The sequence below is a fragment of the Engraulis encrasicolus genome, chromosome 20 (genome assembly GCF_034702125.1).
Source record: "Engraulis encrasicolus isolate BLACKSEA-1 chromosome 20, IST_EnEncr_1.0, whole genome shotgun sequence".
Lineage (NCBI taxonomy): Eukaryota > Metazoa > Chordata > Actinopteri > Clupeiformes > Engraulidae > Engraulis > Engraulis encrasicolus.
Genome location: NC_085876.1, coordinates 13,540,253 through 13,555,252, shown reverse-complemented (window position 1 = coordinate 13,555,252; position 15,000 = coordinate 13,540,253). Strand labels below are relative to the sequence as shown.

Genomic DNA, 15,000 nt, shown 5'->3' with positions numbered 1-15,000 from the left:
GCTGTGCCATGCAGCCATGCCATGCCCAGAGGCAACTCACAGGCTGCCTACCACACTTACCATCACCACTCCCGAACAGTGAGCGCTATGTAAATGTATGGATTAAATGATAGTTCATGTGTGCATTTCAAATTACAGTATTCCTATTCTGTAATATTATGTAATACACTAGATGTTAATGTCCATTCGTAGTATTCTTAACGATGGTAGGCTCCATGATGATCACCGCCTTCATCTTAATATTTTCACTACTTTGCAACCTTACCATCTCTTACAACTGGGCAGCACAAAGTGTGCAATTACAGAACTCGTTTACAAATTTCCTGAAATGCAAAAGTGGGTCCATGATTCAGTCCAGGAATAAAAATTCAGTCCATATTCTGTAATTTTATAATTATTACAAGAGCAGTTAGGCTCCTAACCAGGTCAGGGGGAAGGTCTGAACCACAGCCACCAGCACTAAACATAGCAAGACAGTCACGTTTTTATGTCACATACAACTGGGACAGATTAGCAGAAAATGCCAGAGGTGCTGCAAAGCTTTGTATCGTCTTGAGAATACATGTATGGTAATTGAGAATTTTAAATGAAATTCGCAATCCCATTTTTCATCATTTTCATGTGCATGAGTGTGTGCGTGTGCGTAAGTATGTGTGTTTGTGCATCTGTGTGAGCGTGTGTGTGCATGCGTATGTGCACGCGTGTGTGTGTGTGTGTGTGTGTGTGTGTGTGTGTGTGTGTGTGTGTGTGTGTGTGTGTGTGTGTGTGTGTGTGTGTGTGTGTGTGTGTGTGTGTGTGTGTGTGTGTGCATGTGTGTGTGTGTTGGATGAGTGGGCCATCTGTCCTGGGTGGGGTTCCCTGTTTTCCTCTGGGCGAGATATCAGGGAGGGATTAGAGCTGTTTACTATAACTCTCAGGATTAACCCAGTGAATAGTAGTAAATCTCACTCTCTATCTGCCTTACTCTCTCTCTCCTTCTCTCTCCTTCTCTCTCTCTCTCTCTCTCTCTCTCTCTCTCTCTCTCTCTCTCTGTATTTGTCTCCATTTATTCATGGACCGATTCATACACTGCTCATTTCTGCTGCCAACTACAAAACACACAAAAAAGAGAATACCAAAATTAGCCAGTAAAATAAGCCAGCATACTGAGGCTTCTGTGATGAATAAAGTGAATAAGCTTGTTGAGTAAAGCCAAAGAGAAGAGCCACCAGAAAATCCCATATTGAAAAGGCGGCTTGTCACAACAGTACATTAAATATTTAATAATAATAATGATACGTTTTATTTGAAGCGACTTTCAAGATACCCAAGATCACTTTACAGTAGATTAAAACAATTGAGCACAGTATCAAAAGCATATATAGCATAACTGAAAGCATAACTGTCATCCTTTCTCCTTAGGACTTTCATAATTCTGTCTCTTGTGTAATTGTCTCTCTTGCGCAATCAATTCATTAGCTGCACTATACAGTGGTCAATGTGACACAAAGCCCTCAAAGGCACTTTCTCTCATGCCATAGATGATAAAGCCAATATACTGTAGCTGTCACTGGCAGGCTGCTGCTACCACTACTTCTGCTGCTACTACTACTGTTGCTGCTGCTGCTGCTACTACTACTACTTACACTACAACAACTATTACTATTGCTACCACCACTTCTGCTACTACTACTGATGCTACCACTACTTCTGCTGCTACTACTACTGTTGCTGCTGCTGCTACTACTACTACTTATACTACAACTTATACTACAACAACAACTTCTACTACTACCACTACGTCTGCTGCTACTGCTGCTGCTACTACTACTGCTGCTGCTAATACTTATACTACAACTTCTACTGCTGCTGCTGATGATGATACCATGATCCTAGCTAATACTGGCTAGCTAATCACTAAAGATCAACAGATCAACATGCTAGACGGTTTCTAAATGTTAAGATCGTCCAAAAGGAGTCAGTTTAGCAGGGCAACTGGACTTTGTCTTCGTAACATCAACTGAATGAAGGGAAATCATCACAGGCAGACACAATCTCAGTGACTTCTACTACTGTAGTAGTAGTAGTACCACAGGCCTCTGACTAAAGCTTCTCACTCACTCAAGAATTCGCCGGAAGGTTTCTGACGCGCCGCTGACTGTTCCACAGCAGCACATCACACAACCAGGCAACCACTGAATGTTTGTGCACTCATTAAAGCTCTGCCGTCATTTGTCTGGTCTGACTAATGGGACACTTGGTAATGGACTGCGGGCATCTGCAAGTAGCCTGTAGACTGTCTGTCTGGTCAGTCGAGTGCTGCTGACGGCTAGCACAGACACATAATGACCAGATGGCCCAATTTCAGGAGGTGGCTCTTTGCTTCCAAGAGTGCTAGCTATCCAGATGGACTAGTGTTGATATTTCCAATGAATTCTTGATCCATTTAACTGGAATGTTGACTGTTTTTTATTTGTACATCCACCATGTCTTGTCTATATGGCTTACTTATCAAACTGAGCGACAAAGCCAGTATTAAGTGCCCGTAGCAGCCTTTGGGGTTGAGGTTTGGGTTTGAGTTAACAGGCTACTGGTAGGACATTTAGACAAAGCAGCCCATTTTGTCAGAACGTCACCATCTTTCCTTTCCTCCGGATTAGCAAGTCAAGGATGAGAGTGAGACATCTCATTCTTAAAATGTCTGGCGATACTGAGCAAAGCCTGTACCATGACCTCCTGTGGGTTGCAACACAGCCTACTAAAATGTATTTGATTCTAATAATTTAATGTTTTCTTTCACTATTTCTTGTTTCCCTTAGTCCTTTACTTTATTTTTTTGTGAAGCACATTGAACAGTAAAAAATGTGGTATACAAATAAATTTGCCTTGCCTTGCCTGAAACCCCTGTGTTAAGCTGACATAACAACACCCCCACACCATGACCTACTGGTGGTGTGTTAGTGGTTTGCTGTATCTGAAGTCAATGACCACAGGGGATCCCTGTAAGTGGAGTGGAACAAAGCTAGCAACGCGCTCTCTGACTGCCACTATTGGAGATTTGATAACCACAGAGTTCAGCTTCACACAAAATGGCAGATCCCATTTCAGGGGGCCGTCTTCAGTTCAAGGGCTCAGTCATGTGTGTGGAGACCAAGGAGACGCTCAAGTGTCGATGGGGAGTGAGGGCTCTCTCTCTCTCTCCTCATGGCACAAGACATATGAAGAGCGGGCATGAAAGACCAAAGACAAGAAGACATCAGAGTGCTTTCATCCATTCACCACACAGGCAGTCCAGCCACGCTGTGGGTCTGATTTTATGCCTTCTTGATATCTATTTATCCACCATTCCCTGGTGATTTGGATAGAATCATGTACTGTGTGTGTGTGTGTGTGTGTGTGTGTGTGTGTGTGTGTGTGTGTGTGTGTGTGTGTGTGTGTGTGTGTGTGTGTGTGAGAGAGAGAGAGAGAGAGAGAGAGAGAGAGAGAGAGAGAGAGAGAGAGAGAGGGAGAGAGAGAGAGAGAGAGAGAGAGAGAGAGGAGGTGTACTGTATGCATAGCCTGCAGTGTGTAGGCTTATGAATACCAAACAACTGGCTGCATGAATCTATGATGAATCTCTCTCTCTATATAGTATGTATTTACAGTATAATTCAATCCCACTAGACATCCATTACGTGTAGCTGTTCAGCATATCTCACAATCCATCTTCGGCCAGCATACAATCTAAAACGCAATTTAAAAATATCAGATAAACAATGCTAATAAGTTCTGCCTGCTGCAAATACTGGTCATTATTCAAATAAATTAGATTCTGTCTGACGAAAGCCTTAGCCAGTGGTTAATGATGGAGCCCTATCACCTCATTACACGGAACGGCTTAAAATAAAGTTCACTAGTTCACGACTGGAAATTTGAGTAAACATGCACTGCGAACGTAGAGCCTCTTTTGATGGAGTGGTTTTCGAGGGCAGATCATTAAGATTCTACTCAGGGTCACAGTGGAACTATGAGCATTCGAAAAGCTTGGGTATACAAGTTTATGCAGAGGTGTTGTGCACAGAATTTAATTAGATGCTGTAGTATACTGGACGAGGTCGCTGTCCGTGGTCCTGAAACACTACTAACAGTTCGGCTGATCCTGAGCTGGCAGGTGCTGCACGTGTCTTACAAGGATTTACCAGGACTGCTTAAGAAACTGTATTTTTGGGCTCTTATGCCTGTACTTGGACAGGACAGTGAGAAAGTGTGGCAGGAAAAGAGTGGGAGAGACAGGGGAAGTATCGGGAAATGACCTCAGGTTGGATTTGAACCCAGTTCTCCAGTGTATTGGTATGACACCTAGGCCACCACTGAGTCACTGCGAAACCCCCCACCCAAATTTGAGTGAGTGAGGTCCTCGTAACATTAAACTACCAAAGTGCCAGAGGGAAAACAAACAGCCATGTTGTATGACGCCATGACATATGTTCTACTAACACTAAGGGAGATAATTAATGTCAGACAACAAACGATGAGTATTGACAATCTGCCCTATCTTATTGATAATGCCTGTTCCAGAGAGAGAGAGAGAGAGAGAGAGAGAGAGAGAGAGAGAGAGAGAGAGAGAGAGAGAGAGAGAGAGAGAGAGAGAGAGAGAGAGAGAGAGAGAGAGAGAGAGAGAGAGAGAGAGAGAGAGAGTGTGTGTGAGAGAATGAGAGAGAGATTTTTCACTTCGAGTGATATGGGCACTGTCTGTGAAATCAGTTGTCAGTCAGTCCCTTCAGGTTCTGGCAAATTGGGGTTAACTTCACGGCAGCCATTTTGGAGATGGAAGGCGGTGCCATTGTGAGTGTGTGTGTGTGTGTGTGTGTGTGTGTGTGTGTGTGTGTGTGTGTGTGTGTGTGTGTGTGTGTGTGTGTGTGTGTGTGTGTGTGTGTGTGTGTGTGTGTGTGTTTTTTTCTTTTGCTTTTGTTTAAATGGCTGGCTAACTGGGGATCAGAACGGAGTGAAAGATTTGATAGAATTTGTTTCCTCCTAGCAACACTATACTCCAGTCTCTCCTAAACTGATTCAGAAAGCTTCAGTGTGTGTGTGTGTGTGTGTGTGTGTGTGTGTGTGTGTGTGTGTGTGTGTGTGTGTGTGTGTGTGTGTGTGTGTGTGTGTGTGTGTGTGTGTGTGTGTGTGTTTGATTGCAGGTTGTTGTTTATGGTTGATTAGTCTGTGTTTCCTGTCATACAGTGTCTGCCCTTTGGGGTTATTTGGCACCTGTCCCACAGTAGGCTATCATTAGGAGGTCTCTTTGAAGGTCACTGCCAGGGCTTACTGGTAAACTACGGAGCTTTGTTTTTAATGCGATGCTAATCTATGCTCTCCTCATATTTCTGGGGCTGCTAAATTGATAAATCCATGTATTAACCGTACCAAGGTCTCCCGAGGGCCCCAAAGACTCGCTTTCAGACATGCTGCTGCTTACTTTGGTGCATGATTGCCCTGAAAATAAAAAGTCGCATGCATTATTTAATATTTCTTATTGATGAGAAGACTTGTGTAGCGGTTTCATTGAGCTGTGAGTATCGCACACATAATGTAATACTGCAGGAATGTGTAACGAAGGCATTTATCTGAAGTACGACTTTGCTTGTGATAGTCCTTATTGATTTTATGCTGGCTGACATCGCCGTGACATCACTGCGGCTGATGGATATTGGATGACCTTCTGCCCAAATGCAAAATCATTACGAATTGAGTTTGTTACTTAAAGCCATTCTCCCTTATTTTATCTCTTTTTGTGCTATCTCTCTCTCTCCTTCTATCTCACAAACAAACGTGCATTTTGAACACGTGCACACACACACGCACACGCACACACACACACACACACACACAGTTCCATGAAAACCAATAACCAACAACCAACCTCGGTGCATTACACAACCAACCACATTCCTCTTTCTCTCTCCATTCTTCTATCCATCTATCTGGTTCTGTCCAGTGGTGGTCCCGAGCCGCCGCCTCCCCCTCCTCCTCCTCCAGGTTATGTAATGCTCCTGGCTCCCAATGTTATCAGGGAATCCCAGTGCACACCGCCTATACTAAAGGCCCCAGGAGCAAAGGGAGGGAGATCTCCCGACTTAGTACATCGCCTGGGAGTGAAAGGTCAGAAAACCCCACCCCACCTGCCTGCTTCAAAATGACGCTGACACAGTAGCTAGAGGCAGGAAGTGAGGAGGGGAACAGAGGGGGCACAGAGGACCGAAGGAAGAGGAAGCAGAGAAGGAAGAAGAAGAGGTGGAGGAGGAGGAGGAGGAGGAAAACCAGGATGAAGAGGAGGACTACAAGGAGGAGGTGAAAGAGAAGGAGGAAGATGAAGGAGAAAGGCTAGGAAGGTAGAGCAGGAGGAAGATGAGAAGGAGGAGGAAGGGGAGGTGGATGAGGAAGTGAAAGAGAAGGAGGAAGAGGAGGAGGGGGCGGAAGGTGGAGGAGGAGGAGGAAGAGGAGGAGAAGGAACCATAGGACGAAGAGGCGAAAGGGGAGGCGGAGTAAAACAAGGAGGAGAAAGAGGAAGAAGGTGGAGGAGGAGGAAAAAGAAGAGGAGGAGAAGACGGGTGAAGAGGAGGAGGACGAGGTTGAAGAGGAGGCAGAAGAAGGGGCGGGGAATTGCTATTCAATCTTTGCTCTTGTTCTTCGATCCAAGGCTGGAATATATCGGGGAGTTAACAAGCAATGAGAGGGGCATCAAGGCTGCTAGGTCAACTGCCACAACCCCCCATCCTACATCCAGCCTCATCCTCCACCACGCTACCAGAGAGACTGGATAAGACAGAGGTTCCGTTGTCCCATTGTTTCCGGGTTCTACTGTCGCAAGGGGGAAGGGGGGGAAATACCCCTTTAGGCAGACCCAAGGACTGTCCTATTCATTCTAGGAGTATTATGACACGCCCCTTTAGGCAGACCGGAACCAGAGATTCTAGGAGTATTACCGGTATATCTTATCCACTCTCTCTGCCAGAACCTGTTCACGTTAGGTGCCCATAGCAACCTATTACTTTGGCATATCTCCATAATACTCCTAGAATCTCTGACGCTACCACTGCCTTAAGCAGGCAGCCCAAGGGCTTCCCAGCTTGGAGTGGACCCTCAAAGAAGCTTCCACCTCCATTGTCCTGACCTGCGGCGTGCTCCACCACCGGAAGGAACAAAAACGTCTCCTCCGCTTAGCACCTCCAAACCTGACTGCCAGCAAACCCACAGCTCTGGGGCCTTTTCAAGGTGACACAGCACAGAAGGTCCCTGGCTTGTGATCCTCTCTCTCTCTCTCTCTCTCTCTCTCTCACACACACACACACACACACACACACACACACACACACACACACACACACACACACACACACACTTTTTCTGTTTCTCATCCTCCCTCCTCCATTTTTCTCTCTCTCACTCTCCGCCTCTCACTGCCTTCAATCCTTCTCCTCCTCCTCCTCCTCCTCCTCCTCCTTGTAATTCGCCATCCTCATGTACATACACAACACAGTCGTTTTCACACTTTCTCTCCACCTCTGCATCCCTCCCTGCCCCCCTTGCTCTCCTTGTCAGTTTCTGATGTCTGACCTTCGCTTCAGCTGTGCAGAATGCTGAAAACCCAATTGTTTACGCCATGGGTTGCCTCCTCCATAGATCGATTGGTTGGGATAGCCTTGGTTCACTGCCAACATCCCCCATGCCCACATCCCGCAGATCCCCTCCCCACCCCACCAAACACACACACACACAAACACAAACACACACACACACACACACACACACACACACACACACACACACACACACACACACACACACACACACACACACACACTCAAATTCAACAAATCACACCCGTTTTATGGGAGTTCCCATTGGCCAAGGACAGCCTCGTGTTTAAGCTGTAGCTATAGTGACAGAGGGGTGCGTTCCGGTTTCCCCTAGGCACAGGGAAGGGCATCTCCTCCGTGAAACCAGGGGCCTACATGTCAAACCAGGCTCCCGATGCATCGAATAATTTGACAGAGTGGAAATGGCTGAAGGACACGGGCAGCCTCCATGCTAGCCAACAGCATGAGTCATCGCATCAGTGGAATTTCAGACCTATTGTGAAAGGCTAGGACGGTGTGTCCTTCTTTCTGGGCCAATCGATATGATTTTTACCACCATCAATCAATCTGTAACGGGAGGGGACAATATCTTGATAACAGTGGCAGAAATAAAACATGGTGGATGTAATTCACCCCCACGGCAAACGGATTTTGTGTCAGTGTTCCATGACGACAAAATCTGTGGACACGGTTGACGGGCCGAAAAATACCCAAACGCATCGATTATTTTGATTGGTTCAGCTTCAGTCCTTTGTCAAAATAAGGCTGATCGATGAGCCTGAGGTCGCCGTCACAAATGTCCTGAATCCATGATTGAATACATTTAGCTTGTCCACGCATCCTCGTGATTTTCGACTTGCTATAATCACGTACTGAATTGCCCCTGAAAATTATAGCCTACCGCCTTGAAAATATGAATTGAGTTTGGTGAAACAATTATTAGTTCCTGGAGCACTAGAATTTTCGGAAGGCATTTTGTGCTGGACACCTCACGATTTGTTCAAACACACAATGTTGGCACATAATATTTGGCAGGATATGCATGACAGAATGGCACTCTGTCTCTTTGGACACAATTGATTGTCGTGATGGTGCAAAACCTCTAGCAAAACCACAGAGTACGAGTAAGAGTGCAAATGATGATGCTGTCTTCATGGTCTTGAATGTAATTCGAGTCGAAGTCGTAAATTTTTTGACAACAGGTAAGGTCTACCTTTATAACCGCATTATGACGCACCGGCTAGGGTGCTTGGCTGGGAATGGACCACCGGTTTGAACGCGCGCGCACGCACGCATACACACAGACAGACAGGGAGACGCACACACGAGCCCATGCATGCACTCCATCGTACACACAGAGGCACACATACAAACAGGTAGCCTACACATTCGAAATCATTTGAAACGCATAGCAGCATACAGCCTACCAAATATGGTCCTGAGCGTCTTGTAACAATAGGCTACCATTGATCAGTAATATGCCTCATTTGCAGGAGACAAAGATTTCAGGTTAACATAAGGGCAGGCATGACTGGTGATCATTGATGGCATAAAATGCATAGTAATTGCCTAGTAAACCGATATTGGGGAAAAAATAAAACACAGAAAGCATATGAATTTCGTTGCCTATACGGATTTTTTGTCAACCAGTCTAGCCCTACGGTCGCACCTCAATTTCACACATTTCACGTTGGTCAATCATTCAACATGCACGTAATTCAAATGAGATCTCATTTTCAAATGAAGCACCCCATTACACACACGGCAACCCTCAGTCGGAATTTACCGATCTTACCGGTCTCTAAAGGGACTGTTCAGATTACACAAACAAACAAAAACATGATATGCTTACCCCCATGGCGAAGCAGTGAGTCTGCTCCTCAGCTGATCAAACGGGTTGTGGCAACCAGTGTAGACTTCAACCAGTGCAGCGCCGGCGATGATAGGGGAAGTGCCTGAGCTCGCGTCCGATTGGAGAGAAAATACCAATGCAATCACCAGTGGTACTCGACTGGTTTAATGATAGGCTTGTAAAATAATAAATTAAATGTACAAAAAACTGACTAGGATGTCATGAAGTGTGTGAGTGGACGAGGGCCTTCTTGAGGAAAACAAAATATTCTTCTCACTTGCTACTTTTAACAAGCTGCATGCGCTTTAGAAGCCCACATGCACGCTGCTTTTGGGTTTGGGTGGTGGGACCAGAGCCATCTAATAACAGAGTTGCGCAAACCAGGGACCAGGAAGTCGGTTGGTGATGTGATTCGCGTAGATTAAAATGTTTCTTAACAGTAAACTTCTGTTCGTTGGAAACTAACACAGAACCATCACATACCAAACAAAGATTAAGTACAAACAAATTACATGACCTTTACCACATTTTCTGTGTTATACCGCCACCTCCTGGAACTAAGTAACTTCTAATAGAACTAAAGTCAATGGGGATTTCCATGTTAACTCTCCGTGAGGCTCCATGTGAGCCGCCATTGCTGTGGAAAGATTGGTCCATAGAGGTCTATGGGAGTGGCGTAACTCTGTTATTAGATGGCTCTGGGTGGGACTATGAATTGCAGCCTACACCGCGTAGCAATGGTGTGGCCGTCTCGGGCGGTACACTGGTCCAGGCGCCAGTGATGCTGGGTGACTGACAGAAGATTCCTACTGTCTACATCCGCCAATGGTGCCAGCTGCCGACCCGCGGCACCACTCCCCCGTCTTCGTCCTGTACAACTCCGCCTGTAACAAATAGTCCGAGTGTCTACAATGCCATGGCAAGTAGGCCTACCCCATAAAAGGCTCATACACTGAATTCAATACTATCTTACTTCTACTCCATCTTGGGTGTCTTAGTCTGAGTATTATCAATATGATCTGTGCATGTAAGTGTAACAACTAAGGGCCAATTGCATGAAAGTAGGCTATTGTTGTAATAATCTTTATTGTCTTTTCCCCCATGCATAAAGGTGTGTGTCACAGAGAGAGAGAGAGAGAGAGAGAGAGAGAGAGAGAGAGAGAGAGAGAGAGAGAGAGAGAGAGAGAGAGAGAGACAGACAGACAGACAGACAGACAGACGGATAGACAGACAGACAGAGGCAGCAGCATCATGGAAGAAGGACATTAAACCCGAAGATTTGCATGTGTATTCTGAAGGCCAGCACCTGTCCCCTGAAGATTAAACAATTAGCCAGGGTTTTCAGAACCTTATATTTGGGGAAATGCCAGTCGCAGCCCCGTGTGTGTGTGTGTGTGTGTGTGTGTGTGTGTGTGTGTGTGTGTGTGTGTGTGTGTGTGTGTGTGTGTGTGTGTGTGTGTGTGTGTGTGTGTGTGTGTGTGAGAGAGAGAGAGAGAGAGAGAGACAGAGAGAGACAGAGAGAGACAGAGAAAGAGAGAGCGAGAGAGAGAGAGAGAGAGAGAGAGAGAGAGAGAGAGAGAGAGAGAGAGAGAGAGAGAGAGAGAGAGAGAGAGAGAGAGAAAGGGACAGAAAGAAATACAAGTCATTGCTATCTAGCCTGTTGAGTCAGAATGAAGTGAAAGGGATAGAGCATATGAATGCTAGTCTTAGCCTGACTCTCACCAAACCCCGGTGTATTTCCGCTCAACTTTGTGACCTCACACGTCAACACCGATTGTCAGTGTTCAATTTACTGTAATGTTGCCTTTGTATCAGCTCAAACCAGTCTTGCCATTCTTCTCTGACCTCTGCCTTCAACAAGGCATGTTTTGCCCACAGAACCTTAGTAAGTGAAGAATTCTTGCACACCTCCTCGGTCAGGTGCGTAGGAGTGGAACCCCTAGGTCACCAACGTTAAAGCAAAGAAAGCTCCTGCACACTGTTCACATTTGCATGGTTCACATTTAATGGATTAAACCATGCAAATGTGAACAGTGTGCGGGAGCTTTCTTTGCTTTGCCCACAGAACCGCCGCTCACTGTAGGCCTATATGTTTTCTTTTTCGGACCATTCTTTGTAAACCCAGAGATGATTGTGTGCGAATATCCCAGTAGATCAGTCTTTTCTGAAATACTCAAATCAAGCCCTTTCGGCACCAACAGCCACGCCATCTTCAAAGTCATTTAAATAACCTTTCTTCCCCATTATAATGCACGTTTTGAACTGCATCAGATCATCTTGACCATGTTTACATGCATAAATGCATAAATGCATTGAGTTGCCACCATGTGATTAACTGATCAGAAATTTGCCTCAACGGTTGTAAAGGTGTTCCTATTAAAGTGGCCGGTGAGTGTAGATCAGTGTTTCTTAACGGGACATGTTTAAAGACTTTGCGCAGAGTCTGTGTTATAACCTGTCATCAACATTGTAATGGCAAAGTCTAAATGTGTTGCTTACAGTAAAGCTCTCTTTAATGTTATAGCAATGTTCTCACAATGTAGTTGAGTCTTTTCAACAATGCATTAACGGGCCTGTCGGCAGGCTTATCTGCACAAAGAGGCTATGGAATAGGCACACCACTTCAGTTAGCAAGTGAGGGAAGGAACGGGTGATCTCATCAATTGTAACTTCAACCTAAGACATGGTGTTATACATTTGCTGTTACCAGAATGGCAATGACCAAGACGTTCTGCATTACTAAAGGTCCTGTGTTATGTCATAGTAGTGTAGTACTATGCCACATAACTTTTCATGGACTATTACAGCGTTCCACTGGTGGAACGGCGTACGTCATGGGGATACCGCACACATGTGCAGTTAATTGGCACAATTAGAGTGTGACACATCTGCTTTATGGATGGCTTTAATAGTAAACATGACACAATAATCAGCAAACACAATGAAGAAGATATATTGTATTGTAGTTTATTAGCGGTATAGTTGGAAAGTACAGAATTATTTATTTGTCTCTGCTGTCTTTCTGTCACACACACACACACACACACACACACACACACGCACACGCACACGCACACGCACACGCACACGCACACGCACACGCACACGCACACGCACACACACTGTGCATTTGTTACCACAGATCACCACACTCACCTAAACAGCTTCAGTTCCTTTGGATGCAGACATGAAAGCAACAGGAACTGATTCCAAAACGGGCAAAAGGAGAGAGAGAGGCCTTTCGGATGATGAAATGTTTGTCAACCAGATGAAAGAGAGAAAGAGAGAGAGAGAGAGAGAGAGAGAGAGAGAGAGAGAGAGAGAGAGAGAGAGAGCTTTATAGGTATGTCTGTCTAGGTAAGTGAGTATGCAGCCATGGCCCCAAAGACACGACAAGGGGAAGGGACATCCTTGTGAGGGAATAAAGAACATAGAAGACGATGAGGAATAAAATAGCCAGAAAAATAGTCCATGAAGAATATGCGTACCCATACTGTAGAGATGGTAAATGGTAAAATCTTACATAAGAAATGGGCCAGTCATAGTACCGAAAAGTGAGGAATGCTCCACTTTTGGAAAGAGGAATGGCTTCTATGGCACACTCAGTTACTTGTCAAAAAGAAAAAAACACGCACATCCGTCTCAAAAAGATTGGGTGCAGGACTAGCAAAAATACCATGAAAACTGATGAAAGGTATGCTGCCCGAAACATCACATTAAAATAAGAGAAACGGGAGCTTGGTGTTGCGGACTACTCTTTCAGTTTTCACACTCATTTACTTGATATCAATGTTATGGAATATTGCACTCACACACACATGTATGGAATGTCTCGCACGACGCACACACCACATACACACGCACGCAAGCACACACACGTGCACGCACACACGTACTCTTTCTCTCAAACACACAAACACACACACACACACACATACACACATGCGCACACACACACACACACACACACACACACACACACACACACACACACACACACACACACACACACACACACACACACACACACACACACACACACACACACACACACACACACAAATTTGTCCACTGACCATTTTCAAACTATAGCCTACATCTGCTTGTGCAATCAGACAAGGCATTGCCTTAGCATGTAGTAGTTACGTAAATCAGGCCATCTGTGTGTTCATTAGATCTGAATCAGTCATCAGTGCAGTTACCAGTCATCACCTTGCTATTGAATATCAATGAATAGTGAAGTTTAACTGTGCCACGGCTTATTTCTTCCTGTCTCATCTCTGTACAGTATTTTCAAGATGGCCTACAACATTTTCATAACCCATAAAACAGCCTTGTGCCTTCAATTGCAAACTCTGAGAAGACACTGAATGGCAATCAGATAAGATGGAGAGAATTATCATGTTCTTTTTGTAGTGGCAGGGGCAGTGAAGCACGTGCGTAAACACTGTCTAAATTCATATTTTTGCAATAGCAGCCCGAGAGGTATTAAACGACCATGTCATTTCCGTGTGTTTGTCCTGCATGACAGTGAGGGAACAAGCTTACTAAATCAGCCTCCAATCATTTTAATAGATTTTTTTAACGTCAATCAGTTGTTCATCTGATGTCTACAGGCATGGGTTGACAGGGGTTCATTTAACATTAAAAACCTTTCTAAGAATCTGTGGGCAACCCACAATCATGTACAGTAGGGGCCTCTCATCAAATAATGAGTAATATCTGATGTTGACATCACATAAAGTCTATGCTAATACAACATAAGCGAGACCCATTAACTGTGATAAATCAATGACGTTGTTCCTCACAGTGAGACAGTTATACATTATTCTAGTCATCTGTTTGATTGGATTATTTCTGAGTACATTCACCCGAACATTTTGCAAATTATTTGTTTCGTTGTACCTTATTTCTTTCTATTGCTATGCATTTCATGTTGGTGATGTACGTAGACCACTCCAACCTCCCAACATCCGGCAGCTGAGGACGTAGGTGGAGAAAAGGTAGGTAGGACAGTCAGGGAGGAAGAGAGAGGCCCTGGACAGGGGAGGTAGGATGAGCCACAGGCGTGAGGCAAGAGAGAAAGGTGATAGAAACAATAGAGCGAGAATTATGTAGTAAAGGAAACTAAACAAAATGCAATCGTCAAATGCGTGAGCTCGTTCTCCTGCACACGGACAGAGAGAGGGAGAGAGAGAGAGAGAGAGAGAGAGAGAGAGAGAGAGAGAGAGAGAGAGAGAGGGAGAGAGGGAGAGAGAGAGAGAGAGAGAGAGAGAGAGAGAGAGAGAGAGAGAGGGGCAGAGGTAGAGACAAAGACAGAGAACAAAAGAGAGGCAGAAAGAGAGAGAGGGAGAGCAGCAGTGGTTATTGAACCCTGAGTAAAGGCCTGTTTATGTAACAGCAGTAATGCTGAATGCAAGCATGGATTACTGCACGGGCCTACCAGGCCCAGGCCCAGGGGCCCAAGAGCCAAGGGGGCCCTTTTTCATATTGCATTAAAATCACACTTTAAACAACTGTCTTTTTTAAAGACATACCCCCAAACCCCCACCAATA

At 45.1% G+C, this 15,000-nt stretch overlaps 1 protein-coding gene across 1 annotated transcript in view; it reads right to left on the bottom strand.

Annotated features, from left to right (window-relative positions):
- atp1a3a (ATPase Na+/K+ transporting subunit alpha 3a) overlaps nt 1-9,760 on the bottom strand; it is a 45,611-nt gene extending 35,851 nt beyond the window's left edge. Inside the window, exon 1 of the mRNA XM_063185458.1 lies at nt 9,445-9,760. Within this exon, the coding sequence (XP_063041528.1) occupies nt 9,445-9,450 (6 nt within the window). The 5' untranslated portion in view covers nt 9,451-9,760. The remainder of the gene's footprint in view (nt 1-9,444) is intronic.
- Between the last annotated feature and the right edge of the window lie 5,240 nt (nt 9,761-15,000).